This window comes from Strongylocentrotus purpuratus, unplaced genomic scaffold (genome assembly GCF_000002235.5).
Source record: "Strongylocentrotus purpuratus isolate Spur 01 unplaced genomic scaffold, Spur_5.0 spur5_scaffold_1, whole genome shotgun sequence".
NCBI classification, from domain to species: Eukaryota; Metazoa; Echinodermata; class Echinoidea; order Camarodonta; family Strongylocentrotidae; genus Strongylocentrotus; species Strongylocentrotus purpuratus.
In genome coordinates this window covers 35,363,778-35,386,389 of record NW_022145594.1, presented here as the reverse complement: position 1 = coordinate 35,386,389, position 22,612 = coordinate 35,363,778, and the positions used below count along the sequence as shown (strand labels likewise).

At 35.6% G+C, this 22,612-nt stretch overlaps 1 protein-coding gene across 1 annotated transcript; it reads right to left on the bottom strand.

The window, feature by feature from the left end:
• Positions 1-1,205: 1,205 nt before the first annotated feature.
• On the bottom strand, positions 1,206-19,808 carry LOC100889455. Its single transcript, XM_030978728.1, has 12 exons — positions 19,514-19,808; positions 12,682-12,726; positions 12,032-12,288; positions 10,125-10,358; positions 8,705-8,993; positions 8,212-8,295; positions 7,518-7,712; positions 6,823-7,104; positions 3,831-4,067; positions 2,966-3,214; positions 2,060-2,302; positions 1,206-1,577 (listed from the first exon to the last, which is right to left on the bottom strand). The coding sequence occupies exons 1-12, from the start codon at positions 19,806-19,808 to the stop codon at positions 1,546-1,548; spliced, it is 2,442 nt and encodes an 813-aa protein (XP_030834588.1). The 3' UTR covers positions 1,206-1,545.
• Positions 19,809-22,612: the final 2,804 nt, after the last annotated feature.

The following is a 22,612-nucleotide window of genomic DNA, read 5'->3' as shown; positions in this document are numbered from 1 at the left end:
GCGATAAGGCTTTGTTTGTAATCCGTTACTCGTATATCGAATAGATTACTACATTCTTCAAAATTATTAAATTGATTCCAGCGCTAGATATACTGCAAATACTTTTGTCAATTCAAGAAACAACCGAACTGTTAACAAAGGAAGAAAACAAAATCTGTATATACTGCTCTTTCATATTCCAATTGCTAGTATACTCTTGTGCAAGAGACTTCTGTGAAACTCATCTAACGCTTATTCCCATCCCTATTCCATGTCGATATTTATACTGTGTTAAGACTTAGAATGTTTTGTTTTTTTTTAGTTGTCGTTTACATGTTCTAATCTATACAATGATTTACAGAACATTCTTTCCTATCAGTAATCTCTGTAATTGAGGATGTATACTTTAATATTACTTAAAGATTATACAAAGTTTTGGGAAATTTTGAAAAATGCCTGAATAGTGATTCTTTACAATTTTGATATATTTGGATGCCCCTGTGGATGAGATTTTAGCCCTTAAAACACTTGTGCTTTCTAGAAACTTGAATATCAAATAGCGCCTACGGCCATACAATAGTAGCTGCGACCATATATAACATAAAGAGCTTATTATTTACAATATCATCACTTCAGAGTCGATTTCAACCGCGACAACGATCACTGAATATTGTAGGATCGCATATGCTTCCAATATTTTCATTTGAACCAAATTCATGACCCCATATCAAAACTTTGTATTACATTTAAAGAAATGTTTGTAAAATGTACTATTATGCTTCGTTAATTTTAGAAGTATTGTGAATAAAAGCAACCAGTCAAGCAATTATTCTGATAATCGTGTTTCTCTCGTGTTTATGGAAAAGACGCTATTATTACAATTCCAGCCATTATTATCATTATTATTACACAAACATGACAAAGCAACCGCCCCTTGCCCAACATGTAGTTGTGTAATACATGTTATGATAATTTGCTAATATAATATTATAATCAAGAGGAAAAGTTCGATATAAGCATGATAAATGGTGATATTATCTAGGCTTCTTAACTATACATGTGAAGTGGGGTTTTAGAATATTTTGTATCTATTTGTTGTCGTAGCTTTTACATTTTGATTTGAACATTAATTAATCATACCCATTCAAAGTTTTGTATTTGTTAAAGACTTTTAAGAAACTGATTTGTCCCGATGTATGTTTCCTGAGAATTTGGCAATTTAAAGATTAAAAGTTCAAGCGGTCCACCTTTCATTCTTGAGTTACAACAAAGACAAACTAATCACATTTACAAGGTGCAAGAATAATTCAGTTGTTAACAATATATATCGTTGTTATCCATGTTAATTAAGTTGTATAACTGTAATATTAATAAAAATTTCCTTAATACAACCTGTCCATTATTCAAAGAATCCATATCAAATAACAGGAAAGATTGTCCACTATAAACACTTGTATCCCTAATGATGTACCAAAATATTGATTAAATCTAAAAAATCGCAAGATCGCAGTAGTATCGATGGATGGGAGATGCGAAGATTGTTCCTTTTTGCATATGTTTTTTCCCTCACTTCTGATCCAGTGGTCTGGGAACAAATCCTACAAAAAAAATGAGTTGTGATTAAAATACAGAATCATAATAAGTGTAGCACTTCAAAACGCAATTTCATAGTGTGATATTATGTTGCTTGACATTTTTTAGAGGTAGATTCATGATGATGATTTGTAATGGATGTCCAAATTTATCTTTTCTCATCAGTAGTAGGAATTTCCGCCCCTCCCCCTTACACACACACACACACGCACGCACACACACACACACACACACACACACACACACACTTAATCGTATTGTCTCGTGTTGTATCAATATTCATATCCAACTCTGGGTTTAAGTTTTCGTTCAAAATGGCGTTTAAGAAATTAATTAAGTCTCAGGTACATGTTTCCCTCTTGGTAAAAGTGAATTTAGATCCAGATTCAGGTATGTAACTTGACATTAAAACCCATATGGCATGATGATCCACATCATCTAACGCCACATTAGTCATGTCCATGTTCTTCATCTTCAGTAGTCTTACCTGTCATGATCTCGTGGGCAAAGTCTTCATATCCAGCTCTTAAGAGTCGATCACTCAAATCCCGGCGTTTGTCTTCCTTGAGTGGGTTTTTCCTCAATTTTTCTTCCCAAGCTTCAAAGATGGATGAGAGCGAAGATGTCTTCTTTACACCAAGTACCTCGGCAATGCGGCATGATATGTCATTTTGGATAATATCCCTTCTTCGCATCCGAGTGCTTTCGTGCTCGTTCTCCTGGCAATCGCCTTAAAATTAAAGGCAATTATTCCGTCATCATTTCGATTAAAATCTCAATCTGAAGAAATTGTGCTTGACGTCTTCATATGTCGTATCAACTTAGTTTATGAGACAAGTTTCGGCAATAACCTTGAGGCCTCCTGCATACACTTAAAAAAGGAAACAGGTCTGACCAGGGCCTCCGTTCCATAAACTTAACTTCGCTATTAATTGTTACTTCCATGGAAACCTTGATTTGATTCGCTTTTGAGTGATGTTGCCATGGTACTTAAAGTGCTTTTTAAAATCAGTGCAAAATTGTATACAACGGGGCATAGGTAAATGCAAGATATCAATTTCTGGGAATGAGACTATAACGTTTAATACATTTATTATAAACATTTCAAAGGCAATATAGCAGGGTTATTGAAATTACCCTTAAATTGCTTTGAACAAAGTCCTTGCGATCATCATTATAGTTATGTCATTTGAAATGGATTCCTTATCTTTTGTAATGTTCCAAAACTTTTCATTTTTAGCGCTCCAAAATAGTCGATATTTATATTCTTTTTTTATATTTAAGTGTTTTTTTAGTTTATGGGTTTCAACGCTATTACTTTTTTACACTGTTATACGGATGTCTTAGTAGGCCATAATTGAACACCCCTTAAAGTTCGGCAGTACATTCTCACCCCTCTTAAGTTCTGTTGATAATCCCTTGAAACCCGCTACACTCAGCTTCTCGTAGACGTCCTCAGGAAGCGAATCATTCTTCACCTGGTCCTCCAGGGTGATAAGAAGCTTTGTCATGGGATCATCGTCAACGGATGGGAGAAGGACGTTGATGATTTCAGCAACACGGCATGTCTCTCTGAACAGAATTCCCTCTCGGAGAGCCCTGATGATTTTCTCACTATGAATCCCACTTTGCCTCGATGTTCCTGTAGAATTTAATTAAGAAGTGGGAAAGTGAACATGGATTATTGTCGTTGCCCTTCTTCCCAGTTTGCACAAGATAGAATGTAAGTAACAATCGAGACAAGCTGCGTCTTTAAGTTATCTGATATTATACTATTGACCTCGGTCATTGGCCGTAAAGATCCATATAGCATATTGGTTTGCAATACAAAACAAACTTTCATATAACATATAATCTTAAAATAAAAAATCTTGTTCCGTTTCCCATGTAATAAGAACATTATTTTCAGAATGTTATTTCGTTTGTGATGATATACATTTGCGATTATTGTAATGTGTATGTCATATTTCAATATGTACATGTACAATGATTGTAAAACCAGTGAAAAAAGGAATTTCCTGAATGGACAAAAAAATTCAATTCAATTCAATTCAATTCAGTACTTAAACAATAGCGACGTTCTTTCAAATGATTGTCAACATGAAGAATCAAGCGGGAAAACTGTTTCAAATTGACTCTCTTTCGGAAATAATTCTTCATAAGTGGCCAATAGGATTTTTAATATCTCTTTCTAACTTGCAAGAATCAATAGAAATTTCCATTTGATTTGGTCTTGCTATTCGTGGACATTTGTGTACCTGACAGGACAGACAAGGCCTTCTCTTTCCCAAGAACGGGGAGAACAGCATCGGCCAGGGTGGTTCTGGGATTGTAGGTTGGAGGATGGGCCATAGATTTCCAGTGTTTGAGCATGCCAACGATGTCGTCATCGTCCGTGGCTATTCCCAGGTTGTGTCGCAATTCATCACGCTGGGAGGAGTTTGGTACTGGTCCATACCCCAAGGCGAACATGTCGGCTAGAGATATTGCACATCCTGCAGAAAGAAAGAAATGTGGCATCATGATTACGATTTGATAATCACTACTCAGTATGAATGTCTTTATGCTGTATTTCTATCTTATATCCCAAACCTCTGCTTTCCGATCGTCAAAAGTGTGATGGAAATTACACTCACCAATCAACGCGCACACACACACAAACATACAGACGCACACACACGGACAGAGCACACATAAAGCACACGCACAACAACTCACTCACGCACCCATGCTACACAGTGGCGTGAAGTTTGGCTCAATGTGGAAATGTGGAGAGCAGTCCTTGTTAAAGGAAATTCCTATCACTGTATTCTTCTAAACTAACCTAAAAAAATAGCAAGAATTTTCAAAAAAAATATCCCCTCTTTACCATAACTAAACCTTCTCTTAGAATTTAGAATTATAATTTTATTGACTCTTTGACCCCCTCTCGGGGTATGAGAGTACAAACAAACATAAAAGTATAAATAACAATGCATGACTTATGAATACAATTCACATACATTATACATAGATAATGACACAAAGATAAAAACGATAATAGGTATATAGTGTATGAAAGTACAAACATGAACAATGAACCAACTAGTAAACACAAATTATATATACATGTACAGGTACATGTACAATGAATGAAGATAGTGACAAACTGACAATAATAAAAGGATAAGTATAATGCAGTCTATTTACAAGCTAAATAGTAAACAAAGTAGGCTGTTTCACTATCCTACCGCTACGAGTACGTGTAGGTTCAGCTCTAATTGTACTTCTTGAACTGCTTGAACTATCTTCTTTCTCTGTTTTTTGATTAAATTTCAACATAATAAGGCAGGTAAATCTCGCTAAATTCTTCAACTGAGAAGTGCTTCTAGTATTAAAAAGTTCTGCCATGTGCATAGCACTTGGGAGCTTAGACTTACAACACTTTTTTGATAAAAATAAAAATCTCTCTCTTTGAAAAAACGGACAAACAAAAATATAGTGAAATTCATCTCCTATATCAGTGGACAGGCAGAGTGTGCACTGCATATCACAATGTGGTGTGTTCGCATCAAACCGACCTTTGTTTACAGGTAATTTATGTGATCTACACCGAAACTTACAGAGAGTAAAAGCATCAGTTTTATTTAGGGTGAGTAAATAGCTTTCAAATATATGGTTGCCTTTAAATATCCTATAATTTGTGCAAATGCGATTTGACCATACTGCATCTCTCCATTCCTGACCAAACATATCATTTAGTCTCAGTTTTAGCAAAGAATTAATATTTAAGCCAAATCCACTATTTTGGCCTAGCCAAATATTGGATAGACCAGCTTGATTAAATGTGTCTTCAATAAATTTTAACCATGAGGAAGTAAATTCCAAATGTTCATCTTTATGAATGGCAGAAATGAATTTTAAAAGGACATATGAATATTTGCTATCTTTACCTCTGCTATCTTTACCAACCAAAAATTAACCATTCTACCCTTCACATGATTCAAAATCAAACCTCGTCCAGTTTCTCCATAAACCATACAGTCTGGAGTATATGAACCTACAGATAATAATGTTCTGAGGAATTTCCTATGGAAAACTTCAATCTGCTTTATATCTTCATGTCCCCAGACTTCACTACCATACAATAAGATGGGCAAAATCAAATGGTCAAACAAATGACATTGAATATCAACTGACAACTGCAATTTCTTCGCTTTAGTCAACATACTGTATAACGCTTTTCTAGCCTGCACTATCTGCTTGGCCATTGCCTTTTTGAAAGTACCATTATAATTAAACAGTACTCCGAGATAAGCAAAATCATATACCACATCTATTTTTGCATGACCATACGTAAAATTTGGTATCTTCCTAACATCAGCGTACAATAAACAAGACAACTTTGAAAAAAGCTCTAATTCGTCACCCTGTAAGGTATTTTGTATTTCTTCATTTAACATTTTCAAGCCAGGATAAATTTTGGCAATATGCTCTTGAAAGTCGTTTAAATAAACAGCAAACAGCAATGGCGAAAGGTTTTCACCTTGCCTAACTCCTACGTTACACGAGAAAAATTCAGACATTGCGCCGTTGACAGAAATACAGGACTTCGCACATTTGTACAAGCTTTTAACAACATTTAGGACTTTGCCATTTACACCTATTTTTAACAATTTAAACCACAAAAACTTTCTATCAATTAAATCAAACGCTTTTTTATAATCTATAAAAGCACAATATAAGCGTTTCCTTTTCTGTAGGTAAAAATCGATAATAGTCTTCAAAACAAACACATGATCAATGGTTGAATATGTTAAACGAAACCCAGCTTGTTCCTCACCTAACATACGATTACTATCAAGAAAGCTAGAAATTCTTTTATTCAAGACTGAGGTAAACAGTTTACCAAGGCAACTTAACAAGGTAATTCCACGATAATTATCTGGATTTGTGTTTTCACCTTTATTCTTAAAAATTGGGATAATCACTCCTATACACCATTCAGAGGGAACGATTTCACTATCTAAAACAATATTAAACAAATCAACAATAACCCTACGCATTTCTAAGGGGCAACTTTTCAAAAATTCATTTCTGATCAAATCTTTACCGCAAGCTTTGGCATTTTTCAATTTATTAACCATTAATTCAACCTCTTCTAATGTGATAGGTTCATTCAAACCATCATTTTGTATCGTCACATTATCAGCATCCAAAGGCATCCTTTCCTCTTGAAACTGCTAAACGATTACGAGCCGCACAACTCACCGTACTTCAGCAACAATGCAAGATCATCGTAGTCAGCTTTGGACAGTGAACTGCTGATTTTACTTCTGTCATTATTTATCTTGTTGCTATCCTTTGCTAAAAGAGTAAGTGTTCCATTAGAGAGCTGTTTAGGTGTGACATCTATCCTGTACTTGATGAGTTTCTGATCGGATATTCCCAGAGCTTTGGCGAACGGTTGGATGTCGGTCATGAGAAGACGAACAGCAACGTCAAGTACTTCAACCAGACATAACTTGTCTTTTATTTGGAATGGCATCAGTGCTGTTAAAAATAAAATTAAAAAATGCAACATCGATTTAACCTCTATAATACATCCATTTTTTAATTTTACACGATTTTACAAAATAGATATGGAGCTTTATAAATTCCCATTATTATTATCATTAAAAGGGTGAATAATTTGTAAGACCCAGTATAATGCCTTGTAAAGAATCGTAACTTAGTACGAAAGCTTTAATTTCAACTCCTTTCGCACATGGCCTTTTTTAACTTGATTTGTATTTCAAAAATGCTTCACATCAAATGCCTTGAATTAATGGTATTTTAGTAAAATAAGAACAAATAATTATTTACAGGAAGATTACACCGATACACAACTTCAGATCCTCTTAAAATGATGATATAACCACATTGATATCACAAAAACGAAAAACGAGGCGAAATATAATCATTACCTTGAAGGCCGATTTCTTTCAGTGTTCCATGTACCCTTTTCCGACAGCCTCCGTTAAGATTCTTTTCGAGCAAGCTGTTGACCCATTCTATCACCACCTTCACCGGGTCCGACCCTTCACCCAGGTGCTTTAATTCAGAGTCTGTGAGATACTTGGCTATTCGACGAGTTTCCAGTTCAGAAATTCCACCATATTCTATATGAGAATACGTGAAAAGGGCATAAAAATGGGAGAACAATTAATCGCAAATGTATGTACCTATTTATTATGATCTTATTAAGAGTCAGATGTACTTTATACAGGCTTCCAGTGAATATATGTTTGAAAATCATCCGGATTTTACAAAATAATGGTGAGTTGTGGGAGCTCTAACCATTTTTAATAGGATTTGTGTACCTGTCTTATGTTTACATTAGAATATGAAGGGTTTTAACAAGGGCTGAAACGCCAATTGTTTGTTTGAAATAGTCTTCTATATTTTTAAAGATCCGAAGTGGTATTAAAGTGCACTAATTACCAAAACAGGGTAAAATGTATTTTTCTTTTTAGAAAGTTTTTTCAGAAAGGTAAACGCTGTCAAAATTATACACCTTCTACATTTTCGGCGTGTTTTTCTTTTGTTAATATTTGTTGGTATTTTTCAGGTTGTTTAAAGCATGTATTTCAGTAAATTAACATTTATAATTATATTTACCTCGTGATACTTCGTTTGAATCCTTTCGAGCCCGTTCTTCATTTGCCTCTTTTGAAGTATAGAGGTCCGTTGCTCCAAAGTAACCTTTCAAAATCAATTCGGTTCAAATAAAATATATTTAAAAACAAGAACCTTATTTGTTTATTAATACAACTATTTGTATTTTAGATGACACATGCAAAAAGAAAAATAAACTATTATGCAAGTGACTTGATGCTGTCTGTTGGTGTTGTTTAAAGCTTATAACATGAAGGGAGCTTTTCATGTAAGATGGACATAAAGAACAAAGCCATCATTTGCTTTTAACTGCTGAATCAAGTAATTCAACACTTAGGCAATTTAGGTTCCATCGCCTATTTTTTTTCCACCAGCTATGCCTACTCCATTGGGATATTATATTATGTTCATCTGTGTACGATATAATTTGCCACATTTTAAAAATGAATGATTCTCGGATCAAAACGAAACAAAAACATCCGAACGACTCTGTTACCTTCCAAATCCTCACGGCAAACCTTTGTCACCGCGACATTAAGCCTGTGTCTCTTCTCAAAGTTGCTGCATTCCTCGTTACTTATCCAGTCACGAATCATTCCCTGTGTGTCGAATACGGTTGCCTTGTCATTCTCCACCAGAATAGCACTAAGCGCCTCCGTGGGCGTTCCAATGGATTCAGCCAGATTGTTACAGTGTTTGCCTGCCAGTCGCTGGATGAATCCAATAACTTCATAATCGCCGATTTCTTCCAGCAAACCCTCAGGTACTGCAAAAGAAACAGTGTACTGAACATTGCACAAGGAAAGACTATGCAGTAACGAGTATTACATGTACAATTAAAAAACATGGTCCAATAATGGATGATAAGTCAAACATCTTCAATTTCATTGCAGTTATCTTCAATTGTATTTCATTCATAGATCACATCAGTATATTTATGTGTATTATACATGAAGAAGCGTGGGGTGCCAAGCAACACTCGAAAAAGCAGGGGCGTGGGATTGGTTGGTCGATCCATAACATGAGTGACAATATTAGCGATGAAGAAAATCGAACTGCAAATGATGAAATCATACAAAAATAATGATAGAGATTTGCGAATTTTAAATTCGAATGCCTTTTCCAACACCAATTGAAATGTGCCAACATAATAGAGATATTACGTATTCCTATAAATATTATTTTTACATAGCAGTTAATAGGGCATTGGGATTACACCTAACTTGATTTTTCGATGCTAAATGCGCTCGTGCTACATATTGTCAACAACTAAATTATTCATACCCTTACTAAGTTTGGTAATCTTGTATGTATGTGAGGAAAGAAATGATTTGTCTCGATTTATGTTCATTGAGAATGTGATATTATAAATCTTACATTTAAAACTAATTTAACCAGTCCACGGTTCATTCTTGAGTTACAAATAACAAATCACAAGGGATATGAATGATTTAGGTGTAAACTGTATGATAGGGGCAAAGTATTGTCTGCATAGTCTTGCCCTGATAAAGCAATGCCATTTCGTGTTGCTCTAGGATGCATATCCACATCATTTCACATACGCCCAACAAGAAGGTGAGTGAGATAATGGCGAGTTATGTAGAGGAACGTGATCAACTCATCACAATCGTGAACACCAAAGACAACTACAGTGGTTTGGGCACGTAGCTAGATGGAAGAATAGCTTGGCAAACACTATCGTGCAAGGAGGAACTGAAAGCAGAAAGAGGGTTAGACCAACTAGGACAAGGACTGATCTCAAGGTCCATTTCCTTGTCGCCACAACGGCCGGCCTACAAGCTATGGCACAGAGATATATGATACATAATGTACAATGTAAAATAATTCATACCGGTAAAGAAATCTCTGTCGATAGGGCAGTAGGAAGCTCTCTCCAGGGATAGGCTCAACAAGACCCTTAGGTTCTGTTGAGGCGGTCCCTTACACCATTGGATAAGGTCTCTCAAGGCTTCTGCGACGATGTCCTTCTTTTTTCCTGCAACGCTTATTCTTTTTCCTGGTATCAGTTCACCTAAGAACTTATCTATCCTGTCAGGGTCTCCAATTTGCCATAGGATGTGCTCCAGTGTGTCTTCAGAAAGCTCTGCATCTGTACGTTGTCTATCATCTAAGTAAGTAGATATCGTACACTGTCGCTCATAAAGGTGGAATATTTTAGTTTTACCCCAATTTATGGAATTATTTTTAAAATTATTTAAAAGTAATAGATCTAGATATAGTTTACATTCTCAGATTTTATTGAACAATAATTTGCTAATGTGTGTTTTGCGGGACTTCTAAAGCATGTGTATGCTACTATGCTTATTAACTAGGGGACTTACGCCCTCAAGTCATAAATGACAGTAATGAGGATTAATGCCCCACAAAAGGGCACTAATATAGCACATCGACACGGTTTTGATCCTGGGGCCTCACAGTTACGAGGCCATTGTTTTGTCATTGAACCATGACTGAACCCGACATAAAAAAATCCTCTGGACGGCCATGCATTATGGCTCAAGGCATGGGCACACAGAAGATTTGTTTATGTTGGGAACCGGGGTAAAATGCAATAAATTATTGAAAATTTATTGCATTTTCTGTTTTTTTTTTCTTATTTATGGAAACTGCCCCCTACCCTAGCCCCCGCTGCGTAGAGTCATGGTTCAGTGACAAAGCAATGGCCTCGTAATTGTGAGGCTCTAGGATCAAAACCGTGTCGATGTGCTATATTAGTGCCTTTTTGTGGGGCATTAATCCTCATTACTGTCATTTATGACTTAAGGGCATAGGTCTCCTAGTTGATAAGCATAGTAGCATACATATGCTTTAGCAGTCACGCAAAGCACACATTGGCAAATTATTGTTCAATAAAATCTGAGAATGTATACTATTATCTAGATCTGTTATTTTTAAATTATTTTTAAAATAATTCCATGAATTTGGATGAAAAAAAAATATTCCACCTTTATGAGCGACAGTGTATGTCAATACTGCTATATTTCCTTTTTTTCCGTTAAATTCTCTTGTCGGATTACCACTCGTCTTTTGCAATAAGACTTCGAATAAAAAAAAATATGGGCTAAAACTAACGCACTACAAAATAAAGACATGGAACAAATTTTGATTAATTTTGCAAGGTGTGTCATAATCAGACAATAATTCTTAGAGCATATGTCATCTATAGAAATGTCATTAGCCATGAAGTAGGTCCACATGTTATTAAGAAATTCGTTCTGCAGATGAAAAGTGGTCATTCAAGATCTATACGTCTATTGTTTAGCTAAACAGGCAGACGTTTACCAGTCTTGGAGTCCATTGTCCATAGATTTTGTATTTAAATGTCAAACAAAAATGGTGATATAATTAAGAATTATCAGTTTGGGGGGAAATAGAACATATTTCGATATAATCAAGGGGGAAGCAGTAGCGTTATGGCGTGCGCCTGTAATCCACCTAAAAGTGGACGTTACAAACTGATTCAGCCGAGGACGCAGGTTCGAAACTGTGTCACGTCTTTCGGGTGGTGACGTTTAAAGGTTGGTCCCAAGACGTAAATAATTATATCTGATTGATACACGTCTGTAAAAATCCAATACACACACACACACACAAACGTAGCGGTTCTAGAAAAATTCTGATATGGGAAGTAGGGGCTTGGAGGGCTTGGCGAGGGCTTTGGGGTTCTTGCATTCATTTTCTACACGTCCCTCGCGACTTTTTTGTGGGGGGCTTGATTCTCCACCCCCCCCCCACACACACACACACACACACACACACTCCCCAAACCTCCGCCACGCACCCCCGACCACCTCCCTCGTACCATTTGCGTACCATATATCTCCTTCCATGCTCTATCTAAATCTGCTTTTGCTAGGGCTCGTTGAAGATCCATGGCTTGGCTGTCCTGCTTGTGGTGATCCTTCCAATTACAGAGAACGTCGTAATACTGCGCTGCATTCAGACCATCTTCGACATCAGTGATGCCTAAATGGCGGATTGTGTCACGTATCTTTTCCAATCCATCATCGTTATCCTTGCCGAAAATCAGGAACCACAGCTCATAGAACGATATCTTTCCTTTGACAAAGTGAAGTTAGGCATTATACTGTTAATTTCCGGGAACGGTATGGTTTTGTAAGTTGGCACAATCTCGTTCAATTATATGCCTTTTCTTTCTGGCTGTTGTTACATAAGAGGTATAAAATGATGCTGTAGACTATTTTAGCAAATTGCATGAAAGAGAAGGTATCTGTGACAACATTTGACTTGGCCTGAAACCTGTCTCGAAGCTTAAGCTGGAGAGAAAAATTGAACATTGTAAGAAATATTGAGCCTCGGCCAAGAGTAACAATTGCAGGTTATAGGTCTTGTTTTGGTGAACGTACACTGGACCGGGATTCGAACCTCGGATCTCCTCAATGAGCACGATGTTATCTCTGTCATGAGAAAAACGTAAATGTGTGTCATTACCTTCGATAATCATTGGCGGGTCAACATTTCCTTTCTCCACATCACCTATTCGTGAATAAACAAAATATAGAACATTTATTTCTTGTATACAACATGAGTTACAGAAAGGAAACCCAGATTTCACCCTAAATGACTTTTGCGATCATTACATAAACATTTAGTCAAAGATAAATTCATTTAAATGTAGCCTTTAATATATCCCTTAATCTAACATCTTGATTATGAAATCCGGTTACGGAGACAAAGTAGAAATAATGTCGATATGAGTCAAATTTCAAGTTTTTCTCATCAATATCATGTACCAGGAACCACAGTTCAAAGAAGGATACTTTCCCTGAGAGATATTATCACCCACATATTGTTGAGTATTTATTTGTAGCTATACCAGATAATACATTTAAAAAATAGAGAAATATGTTATTTTATATTTTTCAACTTTGGTAGCTTCTAATTAAAAAGTTATAATGTATGTGACCTTGAATCATATTTCATGTTTAAGGATAACTGATACCCTGTCTATAATACCATATTCATAAATTTGCTTCAACTGAAGACTGAGCAGCACGTTTTTCATAAGGTTTTGTCAAAATCCTTTTGTACGAAGGTTCGGCTGAAATAATGAATGTAAGTTATTAAGCTATTATATGCTATCTCATTCCAAAAAAAATTGCTCACTTATTTACATTGAATGTTATGTAGTTGAAAAGAAAAGGTGTGAATATCAGCTCAAACTCAAAGAAATACCTATTTCTAGCAATATTTATAATATTATCTTCGTTATGATGATTATAATCTTGACTTTGTTCGCATCCTATGTATATTCAGTTACCCTTTTTATTGAGTGATACAAAATGGTTCAAGTTTATTTGGGGTGTTATCCTTTTCATGAAACCCTACGCTCAATATATTTGAGACTTATTATCATATGTGTTTCTTCTTGCATTTTGGTTAAGTAACCTTTGATTTTTCATTCGCTATTCGAGGCAAACACCTTATGCTCCTTACGCGTGTGAAATGGCAAAGTGGACATGTGAGCGGAGATAACTTAGATATCATGAGACAAGAATTTGGGAGGCTGTTCAAAATAATTAAAGGTTATCCTTTACAGATTTAAACAAAGTTCTGTAAAAGCCTATATACATTGCATCATTTTAAACAATGATGCACTCAAGTACGGGGCATAATTTAACGTGTAAATGGATCTAAGACCAAAGAAGCGCATGCATATGGCCTGATCCACGTTCGTTTCATCAGTCAAAACTTTGTACAAGGCGAATTTGACAACACTTTTTAAAGTCACCAATGGCAGAAATATTATGAATGGGGTATCATTGGACAGGAAACAAGTAACTCTTTATTTTGAAAAAGGATCTACCAAAGATGGGGACACTTTTTATAGACACTGTATATCACCTCGCGTTAGTAACAGGTGTCGATTTAGGCATTCTGCAACTAGTCTTTTGCGTAAGTCGTAGAAATTCGACTTACGCCTATGTTAATACATCTCCCAAACAAAGCCTAGCCAGCCTGCAGTATATTAACGAACTTCGTTGTGTAAATCCATGCAAACAAATTGTGTGTGTGTTTGTGTGTGTGTGCGCGTGTGTGTGTGGGTCTGTGGCCTTTCAAACTCTTGATTCAAAATGGAATTTACAGTTAATGATTTAGTCAAAACGTGCAATAGAAAACTGTACATGTTGAGAAAACTGAAGAAATTCAATTTACCGTTTAACGATTTAGTGACAATATACGTAGGTTATACCGTGTGAGTCAAAAAAAAGTTTACACCTAGAAAATTGCTAATTATTTTTTTTTAAATCTATGAACAGTAAATTAGTATACATCTTATGAAAGACTGTTTTATCCCAAATCATTTGGTATCATTTTTGTGTGTTATGTTTACACGCTTGGATAAACAGGAGGCATTGTTTGTGAGAGTGCAAAGATTGACTTGCGCCAAAGTGATGCCTACAGCATGTATTATGTTGGGATTAGCGGAGTGAGAGAATGAATTGAATGTATCAAATGAAATGCATTGCATATGCTTTTTGCAGAAGCAAAGTCACACACGCACACACACGCGCGCACACATGTTCGTTGATATTTGATATTCGATATTTGATATGTGTTGCATGATTAATTTTGTTAGGGGTGTTATTCGGATCTGCAAAATCCGATTTAAAACCCAAATCCCAATTGTTTTATTTAAACATCACATAAGCAACTTTGGCGCAAGTCGATTTGTGCACGTTCACAAACAATGCCTCCTGTTTATCCAAGCGTTAACACATACCACACAAAAATGATACCACGTGATTTGGGATGAAACACTCTTTCATAAGATGAATAATAATGTACTGTTCGTAGATAACTTTTAAAATAATTAGCAATTTTCTAGGTGTAAACTTGACCAATTTTAGAATATTGTGCTCCAGCGTTCCATAGCAGTCTTACAGTAGAACAAAATAATGATCTTGAAAAAATACAACGTAGAGTATGTAAGATTATTTTAGGGCCTAGTTACATTACCTATTCTAATGCATGTCAAGTACGCAATTTACCAACTCTTGAGGAGAGGAGACTAGCACTTTGTAGAAAATTCGCAAAATCCCTTTCAAATCAATCTATTTGTCAGACCTGGTTACCTAAGAAAAAAAACACTAATATCACTCTTCGCCGTATTCCCATTTATCAACAATTTCAATTCAAAACAAAAATATTTAAAAATAGCCCACTGTCATTTTTAGTTGACATACTCAATAAAAGTTGGAAAAAAAATTGTTTTATTTTGTACTTTTATCGTTATTGTAGGTATACTAAGTGCTTGTCTCCTTCCCCAAGCAGGCTGTTTAAAATGTACCTATTTTAATCTTTTTACCATGCTTGTATTGACTTTTATAGGACAATTGTAAACAATTACAGCTGTATTTCTGGAAACTTGTGCAATGTGTTTGTGGATTTTAGCTACAGAATAGTCTTATTTTTGAAATTGCTAGTTTTTTGCATGTAAAAAAAAGTATTAATATCAACTGCATTCCATATTCGGCATATGTATACGAGGTTCACAATCAGGGAATGTGACCTATCAAACGTTTGTACTTAGGGACTGTGAGGGTCGAAGGGAAAGTTCATGTGATTTGGTTGCCTGTACCTAATTGCATTCATGTTAGGGGCCTAAAACATCAGTATATTATACATACATGTACATGTACAAAGTAAGACAATTCAAGTATTTAATTTTATTTCACATCTCTTTAAAAATACATCAAAAGATATACAAACAAATCATTATAAATTAAAACAATATAATTATAAAAAACATTCATTGACATGGGGTGATGGTACTCATTGTACTTAGGGACTATGAGGGTCGAAGGGAGGGTTAGGGGACGGGGGAATGGGGGGGGGGGCTCATGGAAAATAAGACGGTGCAAATGTTCACAGCGTGGCAACTTTTGTTGTGGTGTGTGATAAGATGTTTTTGTGGGGCGTGTGTTTTGTATGCTTGTGTGTATGAATGTATTGTGTTTTGTGGGTGTGTGTGTTTGTGTGAGGGAGGGGGATTTGGGAGAACCAGTAAAATGACCTCTAGTTTTATAAAAAAAAATGATTTTGTTACTTTGATATTATAAGTAAATAATGTGTACAATTGACTTATAAATTATGTTTATGTACTTTAAGTTTAACCTACTTTCAATTTTAGCTCAGTTAAATATATACTGCATATGAGTTGTTGTTTAATTATGTTTTTGTTTATGTATAATCAATCAATATTAAAAATGTTTTTATTTTATTGTATGTTTGTATTACACTATTGGAAGAATAAAACTTTTTTTTTTTGTTAAGTGTTTGTGTGAGTATATGCGAGAAAGCAATTATATTCTTAATTTTGTTTATGATAGAAAAATATAAGGAGTCACCATTTATATGTCGGTCTGGACGTATTGACATGGATTCCCGGTCGTCATTTCCTGAAAGGATAACGTTTTAGAGGAATACAACCTGAGAAATTCCAATTGAATCTTACGGTCAACTGTCTTTTCTTCGGGGGCGTCCCACTCATTGTATCGTAATCCATGAAAAGGGCATTGCAAGTACAATAGTATGCGTATACAAATGATTCATCTTGTTATCATTATTATTTGTCGTAGTATAACAGAATTTATAATTCCTGTACTTTTCTTTTGCCTTGTGCGATGTCCTGATATGACAGAACTTGAAGACATTTCTCTTTGGTGTTTCTAGTTTTTTATTAGTGGTATATAGTTTACAGTACTCCATTTATGTCTGGTCTTTTGATTAGGGAATTTGAATGATTATATTGATATTACCCCCAGAACATTTTGAAATGATATTTTTCGTCAGTTGTTTCATTTAAAGTCAGATTACATTTGAGCTTCATCGTCAAATTCAATGGAATTGTATTCATTGCAAAATTTGAAAATATTACTCTATAAAGAAGGGAATACTTTCCATTCGTGTTTGCTAGGAGCTAATATATTTTATTTGCAATATCGATTACCGGGGTAATAGTATATTTGTAAAGCGCTTAGAGACATTTTTAATAGCGCTATATACAAAAAAAAAATATTATTATTATTATGAGCCATATATATAAACATACCTTGATTCCCCCGTTTTTCCCTCCGACGCCAGAATATGATGATGGCAGGACAAATCGCAGCCAATATAGCAATGACTAAGATAACTGGTACAACTGCGATTGAACGAGAACAAAAATCGATTGTAAAGGAACATGAACTTCTCGCCTTTTTATCCTTACATGAATATTTGTAAAGCCTGATGTTCAAAATGAAATATCTTTAGTGTCATGTACTTTCTTAAACAGTGTTTAAACATTATATAACACCTCTTTCAAATAAAAAAAAATCTTCTTTAGCGTCCAATATGAATCATATTCCCTTTTTCTGTTATTTCTAAAATTGTTGAATTAATGAAAAGGAAGACTTAATAGGTTCTTACCTACTTTAGTTTTACTTCCAACTGTCTTTTTAATCGGAATTGTGGTTCCAGTAGGCATGGGGAAAGGGGTTTCTGGTAAGTTTACTAAAACAGTTGTTGTCCTCTGCTCTTGTGATCCAGGAATCTCAGACGCGATACAAATATAGCTGATTTCACTGGCTGTAGCGATGGCGGATATGGTTTTGTTTCTCGTCCCGTCAAGATTTGTAACTTCAATCGTGTCTTTCGGGTGGAAACTTGTGGATCCATGTATAAAGTACAGGTCGATATCTGGATAGTAACCTGAAGCAGAGCAGCTTATCTTTAGTGAATGGCTCGTTGAAATAACACAGGTAGTTTCAGTGTTGTTTGGAGACACCACTTGACATTCATTGATGATTGGGAAGGGATCCATAGGAGGGGCTAAAATATAATAACAAAACAATGTTGATAATTATTTGTTTTCTATGAGAAAAAAAAAGAACTAAAAACAAGAAATATTTGCCAAAGAGATATCTGCAGCAATTGTTAAAGGGCCACTCTAACTAAAACGGGGAAAAAAATGGGGAAAAGACATGTGGAATCATTTTTGACGGAGATTCCGAACATGACAATGATTTTTCTTAGAAACCATCAATAATTCTGGAATCTAGCTTTAAAAATGATGACTCAGAACGCGAAGAAAAAAGCAAAGTTTCGGTGATGACGCATTTTACGTCTCTGCTGGCGCCTCTCCGGTGAAAAGGATGGTGATTTATGCATTGAAATATATTTTAAAAGGCAAACTATGATATTAATTGGGGGAAAAAGACATTTATCCGAAAAATAATATGCACTTGATAATCCAAGTAACTTTTTGGCAATTTCGTAATTCCTTATTATAAAATTATCAAATTATCAAATCGGACATGCTCGGAATGACGTCAAATGCGTCATCAAGCCACGTAACCGTATTACATTCCTTCGAGGGGCGTAGCCCAGCAAGCGTGAGAACTGTGAAAATGGTTGGCTATTAACGTTTTGGGTCAATTTAGAGATTTTCTGAAAAATCAGAGGCTGGAATATTAATAAATAGAGGTGTATTCGTGTTTTGAAAGGCTATGTTAGTTGGGTTAGAGTGGCCCTTTAATTTGATTTTTACAACTTCGCATGCAAGGAATCTGAAAACATCGACAGAGGCCTTTCTGGGTCCCTTTTTTTTCCCCTGTTGTTTCTTCATTTTTTTGTTAATGACCTTAAACGTATAAACCTAATAAACCATAGATTAATATAGCTTACAATAAACGCGCGAGGGAGCGTAGTGATTACGCAAAGGAATATACGTTATGTTGTATACAAGGTTAGATGTAGGATTGAATGAAAGGTGCGGCCGATTTATGTGCACTGGATCTACATATGGTCATTTATCAGGCTTTATGACTAACATATTTGTGTCATGAACTTGAAAGTTATATTATAGAAAAGTAAGTCTAAAGCCCGGTACACACTACACGACCTGACTACGGTACGATATTGAAGAAAGAAAAAGAAAAAGAATTTTATATAAATATTTGTAAACACTTGTAAAAGTATGATTGAGGATCACAATAGTAACATTACTTATAGCCTCTGAAATCAAGGGATTTCAAGATTCTTTTGAGGAGAAAAAGCTAGTTCGGCTTAGAATCGCAGTGCTTCAGACCAGTAGTGTGTTTGTCCACGATTTCAGGACGCTCGGCTTTTATTCTGACTGGAAGAGTTAAATGCACCGAATTTTCGGTTGTTAATAGTCTTATCATTATTCAGAACATAAACAAGGAGATGTATGTGTCTATTTATAATCATCGTAGGAGGATCATGTAAGGTTCGGCGGGATCAACGCCTTACTCACAAAATACACTGATGTCCGTGAAGTTGTGTATCAGTATCCCCCTGACTGTTACTCTACAGATGTATCGTCCTTGGTCTGCTATGCTGACTTCTTTGATGACCAAGGAGTGATTTTCATTCATCTCCATGATCTGACATGGCCTTTCACCTTCACATAATCCTGTCACATCATCGGTTGGAATCCATGATACAAGGTTTGGTGCTGTTTTGGGGTCATCTCCTTTCTTCCAATAGACAGCTAAAGGTGTCCCACGAAATCGACATGTCAGTACAACGCTATCTCCCTTGTGTACCATTTTGTGTAAATCAGTGTACACGACATCGTCTGGTACATCTCCAGAAACACCTGTATAAAGACAACAACGGTTTCCACAGATATTTGACCAAAAGAAACTGACAGATCAATCTCATTGTAACTAAAATCTCGGCTAGATGTGAAGCGGTAAACAGATAAATTCGAATTTTAAGCCCGGCATACAGCTAGCTCTTTTCTAAAGCTGCTCAAATTATGCTAGTGTGCCATTAGCAATGACTCCTGTTAAACTCTTCATTTTGTGTACCTGTATATGTATACAGGTAAAAATGTAAAAGGTAATGACGTCAGTGTCAGAGGTAATAATGTCAAAGAATGAATATTGCCAAGTTTTATTAAAATCCAAACATGCGTTTTGGAAAATATAGAACCGTTACTTTTAATAGGTATATCGCACCAAAAGATAAGTACAACAAACACATGTTATTTGATGATTGCAAATGATCAAGATTCATGAAAGCTTCAAAAAACAAAAAACAGAATTGAAATCGGTCAATGCGTTGTGATTTTATACCATTTTTTAGGAAATCGCAAAATTACCGAAAAACCTGCCAAAAATGGTCAAATTGGCAAAAATGGCAAATTTCGACATAGTTAACAACTTAATTCATCATTTTCTCGGACACAAATAATCAATTAAATTATCAGACACTAAAATATCATCTTTGTGTTAAAAAAAAAACAAAAAAACAAACATATATCTATTACCGTTTTGAAAACAGAAGCCAACAAAATAAGTCATTTTTGCCATTTTTGCAAATCTGCAGATATGAAAAAGTTGTGAAAATAACTATGTCCGCCTAGTTAATATGCGGATATGTAATAAAATCGAAACCGAACATGATACATCAATGAAACCTACGTATATCAGACAGGTATGGAAATATATTTTATTTGAAGAAGAAAAAATCATGAATATTCATCATAATTATATGCAAATTAGGTCATTTCAGCTAATAATATATATATAGGAAAGTCAAACTGCTCATTTTGTTGGCAATCTTTTCATCATATATTTATAGATCATATTAACACCAAATATTAACATTAAATTTCAAATATTTTTGCAATGCCAATAACATATTATGGCGATGAAAATTACTTGGATCACCGTCACAGCTATTTCCTCATGTGTTTTACAAATTAGTCAAAAAAACCGATCAAATAATAAAAAATTGCAGACTTTTAGCTACATCACAGTATATTTTTCTTTTTAAGCATTATCAGATTGGAGAATTTATGACGATTTTCCAAGAAGCCATTCAACAGGCAAAAATATTCCACAGGGTCTGAATTTCGGAGTAAAAAAAAGTTTGGTGACCCAAGTACAGTGCTGTTGTGGCTGCCTTCAGTGTAAACAACAAATAGATTCAATGGGCCGTATGCATAAAAAGTAGCAATTGCTTGTGCTAGCCTTTTACTTGAATCCGTATGCATAAACATAAGCAATTGCTTGCAAGCAAATGCTTTTGCTAGCAAGCACAAGCAATTGCTTGATGTCCGCAAGCAATTGCTTAAAAACGTATACATAAAACGAACCTTTTGCTTGTTCTTATAAGCAATTGCTTACGTTTTTTCAAGCTCCGTCATAGCAGCTTGAGCTCTTGCTTAATCGGGACGTTCGCGGTTAAGCATCATGTTTATGCTCGTTAGAGAAAAACCTAAGTTGTACAGGAGTAGAATAAATCGAGAAGAAATTGCTCCCGAGACCTATCGGAAACTATTCCGTTTCGACAAAGAGAACGTTGAGTGGTTAGCACACAGGTTCATACCTGAACATGATGAAAAACGGGGAGGATGTCTGACAGGAAAGGCTACCCCACACGCATGACATTTGAATACACTACTAGTATGCGAAACCCGCCTTTGTTCTCCCATGAATGATGTTCGCACCGGCGTGACGTCGCTATTGTTGAGATCGTAAGCAATTGCTTGCTGGAGGCAAGCAAAAGGTTTGAGCACAAGCAAAATGTTATGCATACGGATTTAAGCAATTGCTTGAGCTTGATCTTTTGCTTGACAAGCAATTGCTTGTGCTTGAAGCAATTGCTTGCAAGCAATTGCTACTTTTTATGCATACGGCCCATTTTCACCACGCAGAATAGCAGCGCGAGTCAATGGGCGATCAGCAGGCCATGTCACACAATGGCTGAAAAGACAATATTCTAATTAAATCATTTTAAATATTTTCCACATGCCTATAACAATGAAACTACACAAAATTGTAATTCAAGGTAGGTTTGAAATATATGTGAAATAAAAATTTAAAAATATTGTTTAGTTTTTTTTAAAAGAATTCACTAAAAATTGTTATTTCTACCAACTGACTGCTGTTGTGTGTGTGTGTGTATTCGCGGGGCAGACTGTGTGCATAGGCATCACCCTCCCAAACTGAATACCCCCCCCCCCCTCAGAGGCCCTATTATGAACACCTTTAACCTTTACTGCTGAATCTGGAGCAGATGTTTAAAATTCACATAGTTTGGACCTCCATGGGGGCCACGTTTACCATTTGAATAACTTTAGATCACCTACTGCTAAGGATGATTCCCGCCTGCCAAGTTTGGCTAAAATCCGACCATGCGTTTTAAAGAAGAAGATGAGCTTAAAAAAATGTTTATGGTAGTATTTGGGTCCAAAATAAGGCAAGAAGGAGCAAGAGAAATGAATATTGTATGTGCTTTGTGAGGCTCGGAAGATGTACTCCGTAATTCATGACCTTGGCGTACAAGCCGGGGGAAGAAGAATCCCCCCTCGGGCAATAGTCACAATTTCGGGCCGAAAGTT

Excerpts from the sequence above, each read along its gene's own strand:
- LOC100889455 (XM_030978728.1), bottom strand. The coding sequence starts at position 19,808 with ATGGTACACAAGGGAGATAGCGTTGTACTGACATGTCGATTTCGTGGG. Across the intron at positions 8,994-10,124 it reads CGCCTCAACAGAACCTAAGG|TACACTGTTTCTTTTGCAGT; the intron begins GTCTTGTTGAGC and ends TGCAATGTTCAG. Across the intron at positions 4,068-6,822 it reads TGCATTGTTGCTGAAGTACG|GATGTGCAATATCTCTAGCC; the intron begins GTGAGTTGTGCG and ends TTCTTTCTGCAG.